At 54.2% G+C, this 18,817-nt stretch overlaps 2 protein-coding genes and 1 long non-coding RNA gene across 4 annotated transcripts in view; all 3 read right to left on the bottom strand.

Moving 5' to 3' along the window:
* LOC126020453 (uncharacterized) overlaps nt 1-7,612 on the bottom strand; it is a 35,429-nt gene extending 27,817 nt beyond the window's left edge. The window contains exon 1 of one of the 2 annotated variants that reach the window (XR_007499591.1): nt 7,603-7,612. This is a non-coding gene — a long non-coding RNA (uncharacterized LOC126020453). Of the gene's footprint in view, nt 1-2,858; nt 3,016-7,602 lie in introns of those variants that run through there. The other variant, XR_007499590.1, reaches the window with a different exon arrangement.
* Nucleotides 7,613-8,759: 1,147 nt separating this feature from the next.
* HOXB5 (homeobox B5) lies at nt 8,760-11,493 on the bottom strand. Its single transcript, XM_049780966.1, has 2 exons — nt 10,810-11,493; nt 8,760-10,038 (listed from the first exon to the last, which is right to left on the bottom strand). Exons 1-2 carry the CDS (start codon nt 11,375-11,377, stop codon nt 9,791-9,793), a joined length of 816 nt encoding a protein of 271 aa, XP_049636923.1. The 5' UTR covers nt 11,378-11,493; the 3' UTR covers nt 8,760-9,790.
* Nucleotides 11,494-13,434: 1,941 nt separating this feature from the next.
* Nucleotides 13,435-16,189, bottom strand: HOXB6 (homeobox B6). Its single transcript, XM_049781284.1, has 2 exons — nt 15,532-16,189; nt 13,435-14,372 (listed from the first exon to the last, which is right to left on the bottom strand). The coding sequence occupies exons 1-2, from the start codon at nt 15,944-15,946 to the stop codon at nt 14,113-14,115; spliced, it is 675 nt and encodes a 224-aa protein (XP_049637241.1). The 5' UTR covers nt 15,947-16,189; the 3' UTR covers nt 13,435-14,112.
* Between the last annotated feature and the right edge of the window lie 2,628 nt (nt 16,190-18,817).

Here is an 18,817-nt window from a genome sequence, read left to right as displayed (position 1 = left end):
TTGGCAGTCTTTGTTAAACAGCTAGGCGATTCAGGAGGGCTCTCGAACATTTTAATAATTTTTAGACGCTGTGACCTGCAGTTCACCCCTCTCCAGGCCTGCCCCACTAGCAGCCAGTTACTATAATACGCTCTCGCGGTTCTCTCGGTCATATTGAATTTGCCCAGGTCATTACTTGGGAGAAAAATGACAGGGCAAGAGTTGATGCAGCTCACCCTTTCCAGCTCTACTTTGGGTCAGAACCTTCGCTTTCTTCCACCCTACCCCACCCTCAAAAAATGTCCACAGGTTCCCCTACTTTGATAAATAATCTGTCTGGTTATGCCTGTATTTTTGCTAGCTCTGGTTTCTGGGGCAAAGAATGAGAATGAGTATGCCATGAGGGAGAGGCTGGCACCTTCGGGAATGAAAAGGTTGTGATGGGGGTCTGAGTCTCCAGCAGGCCAGAGATGGAGCCCCTTCCTCCTTTCACTTCTTCCTCCTTTCTCTTCTTCCTCCCCTCTGACGGAGCTAGCCTATATTCAACTCAGTTGCTTTGTGTCTTCACCTATGCCAGAAGTACCCCCATTCCTTGTAGAGGTTCCTGGGCCTCAGAAATGTACCCCCTACACACACTTTTTGGCACTCAGATCTAATGGGGAAACTGAGAAAGGGTCTGGAGTGCTTGGTCTTGGGGTTCAAAGTCTTTGTTTTTTTCTCTTTAAAATAAAAACAAAACCATATTTTTCCTTCTCTCTCCACCCCCAATTTTTAAAAAGATAGTTATTATCTGTAGAACAACCGCTTTGCCCCCTCTTTCCAGCATGGCATAAGCAGGTTGATTTTGGGGTGAGGACTCAAGGGCTGTGTAAGAGATCTAAAGATCTTTGCTTTTTTTCCCTCCAGGGTTAGATTTGATGGGACTAGAACCAACAACCCATTCCCCCCTTTTCAGTCTCCAAGAAATCAGTTGAAATAGATGGGTGACTCTCCCACGCAGAGTGTGTGTGGGGGTGGGTGGGATTGGCATTGTGGTCAGCCCCTAGAATGGGGTGATTCTGAATGGCTGATTTCAGGACACCCTGGATATCAGAGGACTCCTCATCATCATCCTGGGCCTCCTCCAACTCAGGATCTTGGGTTCTTCCTATTTATCCAGAATTTACTAACATTCTGTGCTGGAATGGAGGAGGGATGCTGAAAGAGATGGATTCTGCAGTCCTTCCTGGCTGAACTCCCCAGAGAAACTTGACTAAAAGACTGAGTAGAAATGGGGGTTTCAGCCCAGTTGATTTAGTCAAAAACTGGAGTCAAATCAATTTGGAATTTGACATTAAGACGTTTTTGTTGTTTTTTTTTTCTGGCCATATTTCAAAAGACATCTTTATGAAAACCCTCAGGTTATCTCTGCTCTGCAGGACACATCCCCACAGTGCACTCTGATATGGAGTGCTTGGAAGAGAATATGACGTCCCATACTGCAACAGTCATTTAAAGACACAAAATAGGCATCTGCCTGGGTGTCATAATTAAAGTCTCTTAAGCATTTTACTGATGAGCTAAACTTAATGCACAGAAACCAGGTTCATTTCAGGTCGCCTGCTTCAACTGCAGTTAGAAAGATCTCTGTGAGGCCATTCGGTATTTTTCCTTCTCCTGCCCCCTCCCTCCTCCAAAGAGGAAGAGAGGGATTCTGGATGGATATATAAGTGGAGGTCTGGTAGAGAGTTAGATAATTCACAAGGCAACCTTTCAATATCCAAATTCCACACTATTTGGAAAGAGGGATGGACTCTGCCACACACACACCCCCAATCCTGGCCCACTGTCATTAACTCCTGCTAGCAGTGTTTGGGTGGGGGGTATATGGCAAGAAATTCCTAAAAAACAGAAAGGGGAGATTTGAGCAGGCCGGTTGTTTGCAGAACGAGGCTGATGTGGGTGAGGGAAGCCTTCGCCTTTTCTAAGCCCTCTTTGGCCTCCATCAAAGGTCCTGCAAGAACATGTGGGTAATTGGATTTTTTAATGCGTGCGGCCGGGTAGGTTTCAATTAAATTTTATATGGTGACTCAAAGGTTATCTTTGGGAGAGAAAATTGCGCAGAGGATTGGCCAGGCCCGGAGCGCTCTGTTCTTTTTCCTGCGGCCTCCTACCGTACCACCAGCGCCGGATGGCTTTATTTTTTGTTTGTGTATTTGTTGTTTTGTTTGCTTTGTTTTCCAAGAAAGGATTTTTTCTTTTCCTTCCCTCAGTTTCTCCTTCCCTAGATTTTTTTTTCCCCTAGGAGCCTCTGAGGCTCCTTCATTTTGCTCCCCCGCCTTTTTGCTCCCGCCCACTGCAACACCCCCCCCCCCAATCTGCCTTACCTCGGGCATCCCTGGCCGGCTCCCGCTTCTCGCCTCCTCCCCTCTCCCACCCCGCCCCCGCCCCAGACGCCGCGGCCCGCTCACGCACGCGGTAAACTTTTGACCCTCCAACTTTGCGACCCCTCCAGCAATAACACTGGCCCCGTCGCCCAGGGTTGCATTCGACTGGGCCGGCTGCAGAAACCTCTTAGCAAAAAAGAAACGCCTGCTCTGCCCCTCCCCCTGCAAGCCAGCCCCCCCACCCCACCCAATCCGCGCGCTCACACACACACTTCGGGGGCCTTAGGCCTGGGAGGGGGGGATAATCTTTCATTAATTAGCCAAGAACTCCGTGGGAAAAGACACCACGCCGCTGTCGCTGTCCCCCTTTTCCCATATTTCCACCGGTCTCTGTGTTCGGGTGCCTGACAGCGGTTTTGACTACCCACCCCACGCCACCCCGACCCTCTTGGGTTTTTGTCTCCCAGTAAGGGCCGCATCGCTGGCAGAGGGAGAGAGGCTGAAGGGGCTGACCTGGAGAAGGGTCTTTCGGGTGCAGAGAAGCTTGGAGCAAAGGTTCCTGGGGAGCGAAGGGAGGGGACACCGTTCCCACCGACTGGTGGGAGCGCGCCCTGGACAGGCAGTGCCTGGCCCAGCGCGCCCGGGGCCACCTTGCACCGCCGCTCGCTGGCGCCTCGGAGGCCCTAGCCTGGCTGTGAACTTGGTCTAAGGCGGACTCTACTGGCAGCTCAGGGACGTTACAGCCTCCGCCTCGCGGCCAGTGCGCTGGGCGACCTGGCGCCCTTTCGGTTTCTCTTGAGGCCAAATTTCACCTCCCAGACACCCACTTCTCCCTGGGAACTTCCCCGGGGTTCCTGGGGAGTCAGAGAACAGAAATGAGCGCAAGACAGATAGAGAAAGAAGGACTAGAACAAGCTGGCACAGACTCCACTAGTGAACACTAAAACCATGGCGTATCCCTGAGAATCCCTCTAAGCTCCCCAATTTTTTTCCAAGCGAAGGCCCTTCCTTCCCACCTGGCCTGGGTCCTCTCTGGCCCAGGCATGTAGGACTGTGGCCGGCGAGGTATTTTTTTTTCTCCCTAGGTGTCTCCCTCCCTCCCTATGGGGCTCGCTGGCTCGCAGGCCAGGGGTGTTGGAATCCCCAAAGTCGGCCGCCCTGGATTTAGCCCTCATCAAGCTCTGCCCGCCAACTGAGGTGAGAGGGTCGGGGAACCAGAGGATGCCGAAAAAAATGGCATTTTTTCTACTTCAAGAGGAAATTTGGGGAGTGAAGAGACTAGGCAGAGGTGGCTGGATCACAGAAAAGGGGCTAAAAAGGAGGGGCAGAGATGAAAACTTGGAAGGTGTTAAGATTAGTGCCGACAGATCCTAAATTGCCCTCAATCTAATCCTCTTTAGCCTCTTAACACCCTCCCCGAACCCCGACACTTCCTCCTGTAATCTACACTCTCTAGGTAAATTCGCCAAAAAAAAAAAAAAAAAAAAAAAAAAAGCAAAAGACAAGACAAGAAAAGAAAAACACGAAAATTTGGCCTCAACCTGTGGGCGGCCCCCGCCCTGGGCCAGGAACCCCGGAGGTGGCTGTGTCGGTGCGGGCTCATAGCGCGTAATGTATGCGGCAGTGGCTAGAGTCCCGAGTAGGCCCGCTCTGCGGCCCCCCGTCTGCTGACCTCTGCGTGATCCCGGACTCTATGAATTATTGATGAGATATGAGCGTTGATTTCCCCTTTCAGGATGCAAACTCCATTATATTGTTAAAATGGCGATTTAATCGTTGAGAATAGCTTTGGTGTGGGTTTTTTCCCCCAACTCATTTGCTCCTCCTTCCCTTTTCATTTAACTCTCTTAATTAAATCCTTTAACAGATTTTAATCACTTTTTGGAGGGAGGGGATGGCTGTCGCTACCGCCACCAATAAAAAAATGAAAACAAAACAGGCCCCCAAACCATAAAATACTTCTACCTTCAAAAAAAAAAAAAGTTGAAAGGAAGGTAGGAAGGAGGGGATCACCCCTCTGGAAAGGTCGCTCAGGGGACATCTGCCGGGGCTCCATCCTTCTTAGGCCTGAGGAAACCAAACTGACCAGAAGAAGCCTTGGGGCCTAGGTGTTTAATTCCACTTCCAGGAAACTTAGATTTGGGGTGCAACTGGGGATCTACCTTCTCTCAGCTGAGAAAGTGGGAGACGGTCCTACTTGGGGGATGACTCTCGAATCTGGCCACTGGGGGACTTAGAGGGGAAAAGTTCATTCTCCTCAAGGGACCCCTCATTTTTTTCCTTTCCCCCTCCCCCAACAACTGGGTTTCCAGGCCGCGTCTGGGTTAATTAATACGGATGTGTAACAGCACCACAACAATCGATAAATCCCCAGCTCTGGGCAGAGACCAGCCTCCAAATGCGATTACTGCGAAAAACTTCCAAAATGAAGGGGATGAAAGTGTTCTCACCCTAAGCGAGGGGAGCAGTTCTTGCTAACCCAGTCGAGGCAACCAGGTTGGTCCCCAAGCTGGGTCACCCACATAAGCAAGAGCCCTCTGTTTTCATGCTGGAATTGGGTTGGGGGTGGGGAGATAAGGAATGTCTTCTCAGACCTGGCCCTGAACCCTGCCTTCTGCCCAGCCTCCACAGTCCAGAATAAAAGAACCAGACATAGAGGAGTTTGCACTTGGATCGGCCCCACACCCGGCCCCAGGGCCTTGGTTCATAGGTTCTCACAGCCAGGGAAGGGTTAAGTGTCCCCGGCTGCAGTTATGAAGAGGAAGCCGATGAAATATAGGAGCTCAGAACTCCAGACCCAGCTGCTTTTCCTGTTTACAGTTCTTTATACTTCCTCCAACCCCTCCGTTGGTGCAGAGAAACAAACCAAAACAAACCTTGGGGAAAAAAAATCACCAAATACAACAACTACATACACCTCCAAATCAAAACATAATTGCTTGCTGAGAAGTGCTCCTGCTGGCCTTGAAGAGGGAAAGAAACTGGGAACCTTAATCTCTGGCTGCAGTTTCCTGGGTCCTGCCCCAAGCAAAAGACACTAGACAGATGGCGAAGGAACTTCTTTGGGCCAGAGGATGAGGGCCTGGAGCTCAGAGGTTCAACCCACTAGAGAGAGGAAGTGGGTGGAAGAGGAGGGAAGAGCCACATCCTGGAAAGGGAAGTAGCTTCCCGAAGCTTGGAAAAATCAGATGGCAGAGGAGGGTTCAGGCACTTGGGGCAGAAGATCTTTTGTAACTGAAGCTCCTTCAAGCTGACCTAGAGACACACACCCTCCCCCCCCCACCCCCATGTATACTTCTTGGGGTTCTGGAGAGCCTGTGGCCCAGCGAACCTGGTCTGGGAAAGAGGAAAGCCCAGCTTAGGCGACATCTCCTCGAGGCCCTGAGAGCTGGAGACCTCGAGCAGTGGTTTGGCCTTGGCTGAGAAAGTGGGCACCCCGCCCTGGGCTGCTCTTCTCCATTCTGGAAAATCTGCTAGATATGTCCTGCAGATGTCCCTAGGAGACAGGTCTTTATCAGAGTTTGTAGAACTGACATGAGAGAAAGGCCAAAAAAAAAAAAAAATCTTCAGGCTCGGGCTTAATGGCCTAGGCTTTCTGGAAGGCAAGCAAGGGCACAACAAAACTGGGGTTTTCCTGGAGGCCCCATATTTGACTGGCTAAGCTGCACTCTGCTTTTGTACCCCCATTCAATTCCCTTGCCTTGTCCAAATGGGAAGCCTGGAGAGGTCCTCCTAAATTGTATTAGGGGGTTCAGTGAGGCTGAACCAAGGAATGCTGCAAATGCCCTATCCAGTTCTTGGAGAAATGTGTCCTCCTAGGATGGGAAAGAAGACCGTAAACTCTCTGCCTTCTCTGGTCTCAGAACCTTTCCGGGGCATCCTGGAACTCAGGCCTGGCAGGAACTAGAGAGCCCAGGCGGGGCTGCCCTGCTGAAAGAGCGCCAGGCTTTTCACAGGGAAGCTCTGGGACTTCCTGGATCCTGAGCCCTTGGCTCCAAAGATCAAGGGTTCCTTTGGGTGTTACCTATTCATTCTGGATTGCCAGAATCCAGTCACAGGAAGTGGGGAACTGAACCAGGAGGTGGAGGGTAGAAAAGCTAGAATAAGGTGGTTAAACCCCTAACCATCTTAAAATTGGGAAGCCAGTTGGTTGGGAAGAAGCCTTGGACTATTAGAAGCTTATGTATTCTTAGAAAAAAAAATGGGGGCCAAAATACAAAATTCCTCTGATTTTCTAGGGTTTTAAAACAAAGGGGCTTTTCCAGTGTCTGGTGGGAAAGCAAAGAGGAAAGAGAGCGGAGAAAAAAAGGTAGTTTTCTGATTCTCTTTTCTAGCTCCTGGCTCCCAGATTTCTCTAGAATGTGGGGGCCCAGAGGGTTGTGGGTTTCTGAGCAAGTATCATTTATGGGTCCTCTGAATCACCCACCACCTCTAAGTGAAGGAAACCGCTCTCCTCCTCTCACCTCTGGCCACAACTGGGCTTTGGATTTGAGGAGACCACCTTCCTCTGTCTACTCCCTACTCTGACTGCAGCACCCTTTTTAGAGCCAAGCCAGGAGGGAGGGCTTTGAACTAATTGGGCGCAAAAAAAAAAAAAAAAAAAGCCTGCTCCCCAACCTGAACAAGCCTGGTGAGGTGGTACAGAGAAGTAGAATTAGTGATAGTCCTTTTCCTGGAGTTCCTATAGATAAAAGTTAGGAAGGGGTCCTAGTACCAGACAGCCCGGAGCAGTGGCCCTCAGCCCTCCCTTCCCGGCGGTGCTTTTTCTCAGCTCAGATGGAGCCTGATAAAAGTGCTCAGTGGTGAGCCCCACACATCCCTGACAAATTAACGCCGTAAAGTTTCCTTTCTGGGGGGGGGGGGGGAGAAGTCCTTTCTGAAGATGCCTAGGATGCAGTACTCCCCCAAGGGGCCTTTTTTCCATAGTAGACACCCCTCCTTTTTTGCCCCTAAAATTTTCTGGGAATCCATCAAAGGAATCCACACGAGCACTGTTCCTCACCAAGAGAGAGATAGCAGCCTGCTTCTGCAACTAGAAAGCAGTCACCCCTGTAGCAGAGGCCTCAGTCAAGTGAGCACCCCCACTTCAAGACACCCAGGAAGTCAGAACTTGGTGTAAAAAGTAGACTGAATTTCTCCAACCTCATACCCCCTTTCCAGCCCTGCCAGAGGCAAAATTTCCCCTCCACATGCACTCACCCCCCAGTCCCAAGCTCCAAATCACAGAAGGGGAAAGCAGAAGATGGAAGCGACTTACTGCGGGGTGCGGAGAGGAGAGCGGGGCCTGGGCTGCTGCCACTGCCTTCTGGGCTGGGAGAGCAGCGAGAGCGCTCACCTACCTCTGCCCTTCCCCACCACAGCGAGCAGTTAAAGTGTCACTTAACATTCTGGAGAATGTGAAATATACCGCGCGGTGTCAACTCCCCAAAACCATAAAACTAACTTTATGGACCTCACGTGACTTTCTCGAGCCAGTGAGGGGTATCTGTCTGACTTCTCGGCGATTTTTACGATCTAACTTCGAGATAAAACCCCTATCCATTTGACATCTAAATGTCATAGCGACTTTTGGGATAGTTTGCTATGGACAAAGGGGGACAAAGTCAAGGGGTGAAGGGGAAGGAGGGCCCAGGAGAGCCTCCAGGACCCTCGGCTGCCTCCTCACCACCTCCCCCCTCCCCCCCAGTCCTGTAAGAAGTTGGGCCGAGCTGGAAGGGAATGACCCGGTAAGTGTTCAGACCTGAGTGACTGGAGCTCTGGGTGGAGGCTGGCTTGAATGAAAGAGGACTGGGCCCTGGCCCTGGGCCAGTCTGGCTGGAAAGGGACTCAGGATGTCTTTCAGAGGGCCCCCCAACTCCTACTCAAGAGAGGTCAGTTGGGCCCCTGGAGAGAAGGAGCTCTTAAGTAGCAGAGAGAAGGCTGATGGTGAAAGAAAACCTTTGAAATAGAGGTGTTGTTTTATTATTTTTTTTCTTGCTTTCTCTTTTTTTACTTTAATGAGTGACTGAACTGAGTTGGGATTTGGAGCAGAGGACAGGCCAACTGGGCAGGCCTGTATGTACCACTCCCCACAAAGCCAGAAATTTCCTGCTTAGGAATTAGGTTCAAACTACTTGCCCTGAGGAGGTTTCCAGAGGCTTTTCTGGGCAGCTGGTGGCAGGCCAGGATGAAGTCCAGCTCAGTCTTTCCTTTGCCCCAGCCCCACAGGGGTTTCTGGGCCTCTCAGTCCCCCAGTCATGGAAGAGTGTCCCCTGGCCCAGGTACTGTTTGGCCTGGTCAGAGGTTGAGGAGGCTGAGAGGAGCTGAGCACCCAGCTTTCCCTTCCCTACCCCAGTTACTAGGAAGGGTGGAGAGTGGGCCCAGGCATGGATGATAGAGGCCCCCAGAGAAAAGACAAGTGGAAGGGCAATGGAATAGGGGAAACATTTATTTGACTTCAAGGAAAGCTACAAACAAATACCACAAGCGAATCACTGAGACAGGCCCGGCAAAGACAGATTTCACAGGGAGTACAGCACCCACTCGCTCACTACAAATGGTCTCCAGGCGCAATGGGCAGGGGGAGGGGGTGGGTCTGACCCAGCCTGTCCCCATATTTACAAGCTTTGTGGGGGCCCTCCACGCCAGACCCATAGATTCACAGAGAAATACACAAGACGTTTTACACTGAGAATTATTTTTGTTTCCGCCCATCTCCATCCACCCTAGGCCTTGTGGGGCCTACCCAGGCGGCGGTAACTTAAAATCTCACTCTTCTCCTCCCTTCTTCTCCACTTCACTCCTTTGGTCCTCCCTGGTCCTTTCTCACCCCAGGACCAAGCCACTGGGAGACTTGGGCCTGGACAGTGGGCAGGGAGGCGGAGAGGAGAGTGGACAAACACAGTCAGGTCTGCACCTCCATGGGGCCAGCTCAGCTGGGCCCTGAGGCTGCATCTTCTCTAGCCACCTCTGCAGATGCCCTCAGACAAGTTTCGAGTGGAAACTCAAAATACAGAGATCTGTCCTTTATAAATAAGTTAGAAGAACACAGATGGGGCGGGGGGAGGGAGTTCACATTAAACATGCGAGTTTCTTCCTTTTTTTTTTCTTCTTTTTTTTTCCTCCCTGGGGGATAGGAGTGCAACCACGAACATTCAGAAACACTGGCGGATGGGGGGGGATTGAGCGCAGGGATGTGGGGGGTCATGTGGAAGGGGAATAATAATTATTATCATTATTAACAATTAATAACAAGATAACCAGTCCAGGAGAGAGGGAGCCACAGAACGACCTAAGACCAAACGAAAAATCTGAACACAAGGCCTGGGCGAGGCCGGCTCCTGGGAACCGGTCCCCAGCAGGCGACGGCAGCGCGGGGAGGCGTTGGAGGGGCCTGGGAGGGGGCTGAGGGGCAGCAAGGGATGCTTGGGCCGCCCCCGGCTCCACCCGGCCTTGACTGGCGGGGCTCAGGGCTGGAAGGCGCTGCCGGCTGTCGCCAGGCTCATACTTTTGAGTTTGTTGTCTTTCTTCCACTTCATGCGCCGGTTCTGGAACCAGATTTTGATCTGGCGCTCGGACAGGCAGAGCGCGTGGGCGATCTCGATGCGCCGCCGCCGGGTCAGGTAGCGGTTGAAGTGGAATTCCTTCTCCAGCTCCAGCGTCTGGTAGCGGGTGTAAGCGGTCCGGGCCCGCTTCCCGTCTGGCCCGGTCATATCTGGAGCAGGCAGAGCAGAGCCGCCAAAGGCAACGTTATTCCCAGATTCAGGGACAAGACCCTCAAGGGGAGAGGGTGGGCGTGGAGCCGGACCCAGGCGTCCCCAGCGCCCTGCTCGCCTCGCCGCCGCTCCCGTCCTGCCCCCAAGCCCCACAGCCCCAGTTCCCTTTCTGAACCCCCTTCTCCAGCAACCCCCACTTCTGCCCGGCGGCGAAAGCGCCCGGCTTTGTCTTCTTGCTCTCTCCCTGAGCCTCACCCTCGTCTGGGCTCGGGCGTCCGCTCGCCCCGGGAGGGAGGCGACCGCGCTGCACTTTTGCCCCTTGCAAGCCGCTCCCAAGACTCTTCGCCCCTCCAAGGGTTGGCGGCGGTCTTCACCTTGGGAGGTGGGGGGAGGCTAAGCAGGACCCTTACCCACGTTATATTAAAAAAAAAAAAAAAAAAAAACACCCATCCTTCATCCTACTAAAGCTCAGGCAGCTAGGAGAATAAAACCTAAGCCGCCTCTCTCTGCAAAAAACAGGGGAATAAAAAAAAATACTCCTCCCCAGCCCCCCTCCCCAGCTCCAAGACCTTCTCTGACTCTGTCCCCAGAACAGCAAGGACCCCCCTTTTTTTTCCCAGAGAGTTCTCACCCCCCCTTTGGGAAAAATACATATATGAATCTCTATGTGTTCAAGCCAAGCTCTTCCTGCACAGCCCCCCCCCCCAGACCGTCTAAAAGCAGAGAAGGAAAGCCTAGAGACCCCAAAAGAAGGAGAGACGGAGAATTACCATGGCTGATGTGCAGTTTTCTCATCCAGGGGAATATCTGCGGAGTCTGCCCCTCCGGCGCGGCGGCGGCGGAGCTGGCCATGGGTTCTGGCTGCGCCCGCGCCAGGCTTGGGCTGCTGAGCTGGCTCGCCGCTTCCTCCGGCTCCGAGGACGCGCTGGCTTCGTCTATTTCGGTGAAATTAGCGCTGGAGCTGGCCGGGGTCGCCTGGTCGGAAGGGGACGAAGCAGAGGGCTTGGCGCCGTGGCTGTCGCCGTTGGTGCAGGGCGGCAGGGACTCAGGCGAGGACAGGGAGCAGCTCGACGCCGCCGGCCTGAAGCGGGGCTCCTGGGCGGGCGCGGGGAAGGCGCGCGAGCTCTCGCCCACCGCCCCAAAGTGGCTGGAGGAGGCCGAGGAGCGGTTGACGCTGAGGTCCATCCCATTGTAATTGTAGCCGTAAGAGCCGGTGTGCATGGCAGCGGGATCCCTGTAAGAGCCGCTCAGAGAGCTGCCACTGCCATAATTTAGCAACTGATAGTCCGGGCCATTTGGATAACGCCCCGAGAAGGAGTTTACAAAGTACGAGCTCATTTGGGTGATTTTGGAGGGCTTGATTTGTGGATCGTGGTCGTTATAACCCTGTGCTTCACGATTTATGATGTATTAATGAATTATAGCGATGCACTGTACTTCGTTTTTGCTATGTATGCGGCCAAATATGGGGGGGGGTTGGCAGGGGGGATGGGGGGGCGTTAGGGAATCACGTGCTTTTGTTGACCAGTCGTAAATTCTCGCTGATGACCTCAAGAGGTAATTCATGCTCTATGGTTACAAATAATGACGATCCGAGAATCGTTAGGGCCGATTCAATGCGAGCCTCCGAGAGAGGGGGGGAAAAGGGAGAAGGGGGAGAAACAGGGAGAAGGTTGGCGGCGGCCTCTGAGCAGAGCGCGCCACCTCCCGGCGATCGGCGGCAGCGCGGGCCACACACCGCCATGGCGGCGGCGGCTGCCTCCCCTGTTTGGCTCCCAGCAATGCCATGGCAGCCGAGAAAGGAACCCGGCCTAGGCTCCCGATGGGATCTGAGTCTCTTAGGAGAGGGATCCAGTTGAGTCTTTACTCGTTTTGGGGGATGGAGGAGAAAATCATAATCAGTGTCTGTTTGTATTCTTCTCCCTCTCTCTGTTGTTATTCTGATGTTTAACTCTGAATGGATGATCCAAAATTGACTCGCTTTTTTCCCTTTCTTGGGCAAAGCAAGTTGGCTACTTGGGGACGAAAATGAGGGGGGGAGGGCTGGAAGATGTGTGTGAAAAACAATTATTTCAATGGTTTTCCCCCCTGAGCTGGGCCTGGCCTGCTTCCTGATGGGCTATTCTGGCCCATCCACAGTGTCTTGGATCTTGGATCTCAGGGTACACAGGCCAAGATGGTGAGACTGGGTCCAGGGCTTGCAGGAGAACCTTTCACTTTTCGTGAGCATCTTGAAAGTTTCAAGCTGTCCTCCTGGCCTTGTCCCTAACCTTAGCCAGGTCAGGGGCCTGTTAGACACTCCCCCCCTCCAGAGGAGGATAAAGGCTGGTTGAAGCAAAGCAACCCCATTGCAAGAAATGGGAGGCACAGTTGAGATTGGGGTTGGGAACCAATTTGGTTCCCCGAGTTTGAGATCAAGGCAGGACCCTTTGCCCTCTCACCAGACGCTGGCTCTTGTCCCCCGCCCACCCCACTGGAGGCCTGAAGGGCTTGGGTGGGAGAGGGGACGCCTGGCTGGCGGCTGGGTAGTTTCCGAATTTTCCTGGCGGGCCCACACCTTCCCTGGGAAGGGCTTCCGAGCACCAGCGGTGCCCTGCTGAGCACGCTGGGCGGCCGCAGCTGGGCCCCTTCAGCTGAGCAGCTATTTTCTTTAAAAATAAAAAGGGGGAGAGAGAGGGAGGCGAAAGCAAGGAAAACAGTGTCTGCAGCTTGCTGTCTGGATGAAGGCAGGGATGGGGAGAAGACAGGTAGGTCTCTTTGGTTAAAGGAGATGAGACCAAATTATCCATCACCTGCCCTCCCTGCCCTTTAGGCTCCAAGGAGCTTGGAAAGCAGAGCACCTGGCAGGTACCCCAGCCAGCGGCTCACATTACCCTATTTGCTGCTAAGATAGACGAGCCACCTGGAGCCTCAGTTGCAGGCAGACAGATACCCAGTAGCCCAAATTAATTCTCCTGAGCTACAGGCAAGGAACCCCAGGTCCAGGACAATGCTGCCCAGGCTAAAGGCCAGGGGCCTTATCCAGTGTCAGGATCTGAGAAACCCAAGCAGAGCCTCCAGATCCGCCTGGCTCAGCCCTGCAGGGACTCTGGGTTAGGGGACCTCAGAAGTGTCCCTGGTGCCAATCAGGATAAGGTGGGCAACAAGAGGAATATGACCCTTCTCTGTCCCCCCAAGTCTGCCTGGACAACAAAGCCTTGGGGGCTCAGCTACCGCGCAGCCTTTATCTCCACTGTAACTTCCGAAGTCGGCAGATCTGCAGGAGCCCAACAGAGAGCTCCAGGTTTTGCTCTGAAATTTCCGGCACCAGGAAGATTTAATGACAGTGAGGGGTGGGGGGGATGGATTGACAGGGGAGGTGCAGAGGTGACTGAACGGCGAGTTTTTACATCTTTATTATCATCATCATCATCATTATTAATAATATTAATATTATTACCGAAGTATTTCACGTCCAGAGCTAAGACAAGACTACAAACACAACACATAGAAAATTAATAAAATAGAACTTTGTATTCTTCTGAGGCTCCTCTTCTTACTTCTAGGTAGTATGTGCTCCTTCCAGTGGCTTTGGGGAGGGGGTTGGGAGCGAGGTCTGGGGTCAGGGAGTCTTCGAGGACCCCCACCAAGGGGTCTGCGAATCTACCATTGAACCGTGCACGGGTGTGGGGGGGGGGGACATGGACGAAATGAGACGCGACAGGGACAAGAGCGTTGAGCTCTGCTTCCAGGAAACATCAAGTGAGTCCAGACCTCAGTTCTCAGGATGGGGCCGAGGCAGGCTCATGGAGATGGAGGGGGGACGCGAGGGGTGCTGGGTGGGCTCAAGCGGCCCCCTAGGCCCAAGGAGGCTCTGCGGGAAGGGCGGGGCAGGGCAATTGGGGGGCGTGCATGAGAGCGCTGGGCCCCGCCTGTCGCGCACCAGACAGCGGCTCTCTCGGGGCTCCCCTACCCACCCACCCGCCCCGCAGAGCCATCTCGGGGTTGCTCCCTTCTGCCCTCAGCTCCTCGCCAGCCAGGCCTCTCCCTGCGCGTCCCCCACCCGCCCCCTTCTCCACTTTTCGGGGGGGCCTTCACTCGGCCGGTTTCTCTTCCTCTTCCTCCGCACTGAGCTGGGACGCGCTGAGAAGTTTGCTCTCCTTTTTCCACTTCATGCGCCGGTTCTGGAACCAGATTTTGATCTGCCGCTCGGTCAGGCACAGGGCGTGAGCGATCTCGATGCGCCGCCGCCGGGTCAGGTAGCGGTTGTAGTGGAACTCCTTCTCCAGCTCCAGCGTTTGGTACCGGGTGTAGGTCTGGCGGCCACGGCGGCCACTAGGCCCGAAGGAGGAACCTGTTACGCAGAGAGGAGATGCTGAGGCCTGGGGGTCACCGGGGCCCGAGCCCCCCCTTCCCCTGCCAGTATATGTTTTTCCCCTCGCCCCATAGCTAGGAACTCTAACTTAATCCTGGGATGCCTGCCTCTCGGGGCCCGACCCAGTGCCCCCTTCCTCGCGCCTCCAGCGCCCCCTCCAGCTTTTTCTCCAAGTCTCCCAGGCCAGCGCCTGCAAGGGGGAGGGGAGGCGCTGTGGAAAATCCCACCTGAGCCAAAGGGGAGGGGCCGGGAAAGGAGCGGTCAGGTGTGGTTCTCCCAGCCTCAGCCTTCCTCCCTACCCCATCCATCTGCTCCCCCACACCCCGTGATAGATTCCGGCCCCTAATCCGGAATGACGTGGATCGATCCCGAGTCGGCATTAACGGGCCCTCACTTTCGTGTCCCGCTAATGGACATCAATTGGGGATTTAAGGCCCCGACCGCTAATCCAGCCTGAGACCGGGGCGCCCGCCTCCGACCGCTCCCTGGCGCTTTCTCCCACCCCCAACCCACCCCGTCGTCTTCCTCCCTCCTCTGTCTCTGCCTACAACCCTTTCCGGGTGCCTCATCTTTCCCCAGCCCCCCAACCTCCAGGGAAACGCGGTCCGAGACAGCCTGAATTCACCCTCGCCAGCGTCACGCCGCCCCCTTCCCATGACGCACTCCGTGTTTTTTTTTTAATGGAACCGTCTCGGAGTGGGGGGACCTGGCTGGGACTGCGGGGTACGCCTGGGGGTTAGGGGAAGCGAAGCCCGAGACTGCATGGGCGGGGGTGGGGAACAGCCCCCCCCCCCATCCCTGGCTGGGAATCCGATGCCCGGCCTGGAGCTTTCCCCGGAGAGTGCCTGGCTCTCTCTCCCTGATTCCCAGGACATCTGGGACTTTGCAAACTTTGCAACTCCTGGAGACCGAGAGCGCTGGGCGGCGGGAGACCCCCAGGCAGGCGCCTCCCGCCCCCCACAACTCGCAATGCCTCCTAACTCCTAACTCAAGTGCCCACCCAGCCTGCCTGCGGGCAGGCCAGGCGCGGCGGTGCTGCTGCTGCTGCTGCTGCTAGTGGGGCGGGGGGTGGGGGGAGCCTGGCTACTTCTAGAGAGTGGGGGCCCAGGAGTCCGGGACGCAGGCAAGGCACACTCACTGTTGCAAGAGTTCATCCGCTGCATCCAGGGGTAGACCGGAGTGGAGCACTTCTGCTCCTCGGTCTCGCCGAAGACGCTCTTGTCCTGCGCGCAGTCCGACTTGCGCGGCTCCGGGTGGAACGGGGGCGGCTCGTCGGCGCCCGCCAGCGCGCAGGCCGACTCCTTCTCGCGGTAGAAGGCCGGCGCCGGCCCGTAGTCGCAGGGCGCCGCTCGGCCGTAGCCGCCGCCGGCCGGCGGGTAATAGGAGGAAGCCGCAAAGCCCTTGTCCTGGCCCGGCCCGGGCCCATAGGGCGCGGGGTAGTGTCTCAGCGGGTCCGCATAGCCCGACGAGTAGAGCGGCAGCTGGCCCAGGAAGGACTCCTGTCCGCTGGCCAGAGTGACGGGGAAGGTGGAGTTCACGAAATAGGAACTCATTGGAAGGGGAGGCGCGCACGGCCGCTGCTGCTCCGCCGGGTTTATGATTTGTTGTGTTTTATAGTCCGAGCGCCGCGCCTATTAGTAGTATATCTGAGATTGGGTTTTAGCTGAGGGGGGATGGCGAGGTGCCAGTGAGGGCCAGAAGGAAATACAACCATCTGATCCAACACTGACCAATGGCAGAGGCAGGAATTGTCAAATAGCACCCAGGAGGAGCGGAGCCCGCACGAGGGACCCGCGCACAAACCTATCAACCTTTTTTTTCCTCCCCTCCTTCTCCTTGCTCTCTCGCTCTCTCTCTCGCTCTCTCTCTCTCTTCCCCCGACAACACAACTGCTCCTGTTCCACCTACGTAGGATCTGCGAGTGTCGCCTGTGCCTCGGAGGGAGGAGGGAATGTTGGCACTGAGACCTCCCAGTTCTCCTCCTCCTCCCCCCCTCACTGAAATGAAATAAATATAGTCCCCCCCTTTTTTTTTTCCACGTAGGATAGGAAAAAGTTAATTGTTTTTCGGAAAAGTTAACCCCTGCGTGGCTTGCGCCCCCACAGCCTGGAGGGGAAGGTGTGCCAGTGGGTTTTTGCCTCAGCCTCTCCTCCAGGGGCTCAGGAAAGGAGAAGGGTTGTTTCTGCGCGGTTGTGTGGGTACAAATCCAGAAGAGTTCTCCGCTCATTAACATCGTTTTCAGAACGAGAGCGGAGAAAAAGAAACAGCCAGCTTCTCAGGTTCTGAAAACCATTTTCCACTCCTGTCTGAGCCTCCAAATCCGGGCTGAATATTTCTGCTTTCCCACCACTCTAGGGTCTGAGGGTCAGGCCAGAGCCTCCCACCCAGAGGACCTCTGGGCTTCTCCCGTGGCTCATCCGCTGGACCAGCAGCATCTTGGAAGGTGCTGAGGATGCCCAGACAGCCCCATCCCTGGTTTTAGCTCGCACTACTTGCTCTTGGTAAGGGAAGGGCTACAGAAAAGACTGCTGCCCTCTTCTCACTTTGGAATATAAGAAGGTAGGGTGACCCCAACCAGATTGTCAGGACCCCTCTCCTGCCTGAAATGCTCTGGACTCCCCCCCTCTATTGCCAAAGGTTGAATTGTGCATCTCCTGTACTACAGAATGTCAGGGATCAAGGATGTGCCAGGAACTCTATGTAGAAGAAATTCCTCCTCCTCCTCCAAAGTGGGGTTCCCAGGCCCTCTGATATTGGAGAGAATAAGAGGCCACCGGCAAGTGGAGGGCTCTTGATTTTTCTCCAGGTCACTTGAGAAGCTGGCGATTCTTTTTCAAATAAATTTCTTCTTAATACTTGGTTTTTGGTTGAGTTTTATAGGGAGGGAAGGCTGAGGGGTCCTCCTGGGGACCCAGCAGGCAGCCTACAATCACCAGCCCACTCCCCCTCTCCAGATGCTCACAACTCTCCTGTCTGTCTCTCTGCCGCTTCTGCACACTCCCCTCCCACACCCTGTGTTTGTATAACCACCTTTTCTTCACTTCCTGCATGCAAGCTTAGGTCTCTCTCTTTTTCTTTCTCTCTCTCTCCCTCCCTTGTGAGAGATAATACCAGGTTGAAAAACTGAATCACATGTTTTCAATATTCTAATATGCAGATGGAGGCCAGAAAGTACAGGAGAACAATCTTTGGGCCTGGAGCCAGGGCGTGGGACAACGTTCTCCAAGGACCACGGGCCAGGCTGCCCTACTCTGTTCCCTTTTGGGAACAGATCTGCCCACTGAATGATCTTCAGAGCCCAGGTGCAGGCAAAGTGGTACAGGGATGAGGTTGGTTGACCAAAGGAGAAATCTAGTTGGTTGCAAAGTGACCTACAATGCTGCCTAAATTCAGGGCAAATTTTCAACTGCACCTTCATGGCCAAGGGTCACCCTGAGATTCTCTCCAAACACTATGGGGGTTAAGGAAGATTTACAACAAAATAATTGGAGGTCTCTTAGGTTGGAGACCAAAGAGACCAATCTAACTGAGACTGGGCTCACTTCAGGGAGGTCTGGACAGGGAAGTGTGCACCCCCTTCTTTTCTATCACTGCAGTTGGGCCTTGGACCTTAGCCTGCTGCTATCTCTCCAGGGATAAGGTACTATGGGCATTGCCTTGTGAAGTCCAAATTCTGTGAGCCTTCCCCTGTGGTAGATGCAGAAAAAGAATCCTTTTAGTCTTAGTCTCAGACCTCAAATTAACCTCACCTCTGCAGGTTGCCTGGCCGAGAGTTGGAGCCGCAAAGGCAGGGCCTGGGCGCCTGGTGTCGGCATGAAAGGAAATAGCGCCTCATCGCTCTTATCTAAGCCCAGAGGTATTTATGAGCGTTTATTCGTCTGATGCGTTTGTTTGGGAGAAAGAGCAGGCAGGCAGGGCCTTGGGCCGCCTGGTTTCTGCATCCAGATCTCAGACAAATCTGTCTGTAGGTCCCAGCCTGTCCCTGCAGTCTGTCTGTCTGTCTCCAAGGAGGGGATATATAAATACACAGCAGGGGGAATAGCTGTCTGCTGGTCTGGGAGGCCTGGGCCTACCTTCAAAAGAAAGTATGTGGGGAGAGGTAGGTGAAGATGATACCAAAGGTTGGATCCACAACAGAAGACTTGCCCAGGAGCCCCTTGGGCAGGATTGATCATTGTAATTTTCTGTGGGGCTCTGATATCCTGTAGAGGCACACACATCCAAGCTCCTAGGGTCGTATAAATGTCTAGGTTGAATTGAGCTCAAGAGTACACACATCTCTTGCACTGAACCTTGTGTGTGTGTGTGTGTGTGTGTGTGTGTGTGTGTGTGTGTGTGTGTGTGTGTGTGCGTGTGCTGGGGGCTGGGAGAATCAGCCAGTGCCTGTGTAGAGAGGAAGGGAATGAGACCTTGTCCAGGTCTCT

Source organism: Suncus etruscus, chromosome 1 (assembly GCF_024139225.1).
Source record: "Suncus etruscus isolate mSunEtr1 chromosome 1, mSunEtr1.pri.cur, whole genome shotgun sequence".
NCBI classification, from domain to species: Eukaryota; Metazoa; Chordata; class Mammalia; order Eulipotyphla; family Soricidae; genus Suncus; species Suncus etruscus.
Note: the sequence above shows the minus strand (reverse complement) of the source record. Positions and strands in the feature narration are given on the sequence as shown.

Excerpts from the sequence above, each read along its gene's own strand:
- HOXB5 (XM_049780966.1), bottom strand. The coding sequence starts at position 11,377 with ATGAGCTCGTACTTTGTAAACTCCTTCTCGGGGCGTTATCCAAATGGC. Across the intron at positions 10,039-10,809 it reads AAAACTGCACATCAGCCATG|ATATGACCGGGCCAGACGGG; the intron begins GTAATTCTCCGT and ends TGCCTGCTCCAG.
- HOXB6 (XM_049781284.1), bottom strand. The coding sequence starts at position 15,946 with ATGAGTTCCTATTTCGTGAACTCCACCTTCCCCGTCACTCTGGCCAGC. Across the intron at positions 14,373-15,531 it reads GCGGATGAACTCTTGCAACA|GTTCCTCCTTCGGGCCTAGT; the intron begins GTGAGTGTGCCT and ends TCTGCGTAACAG.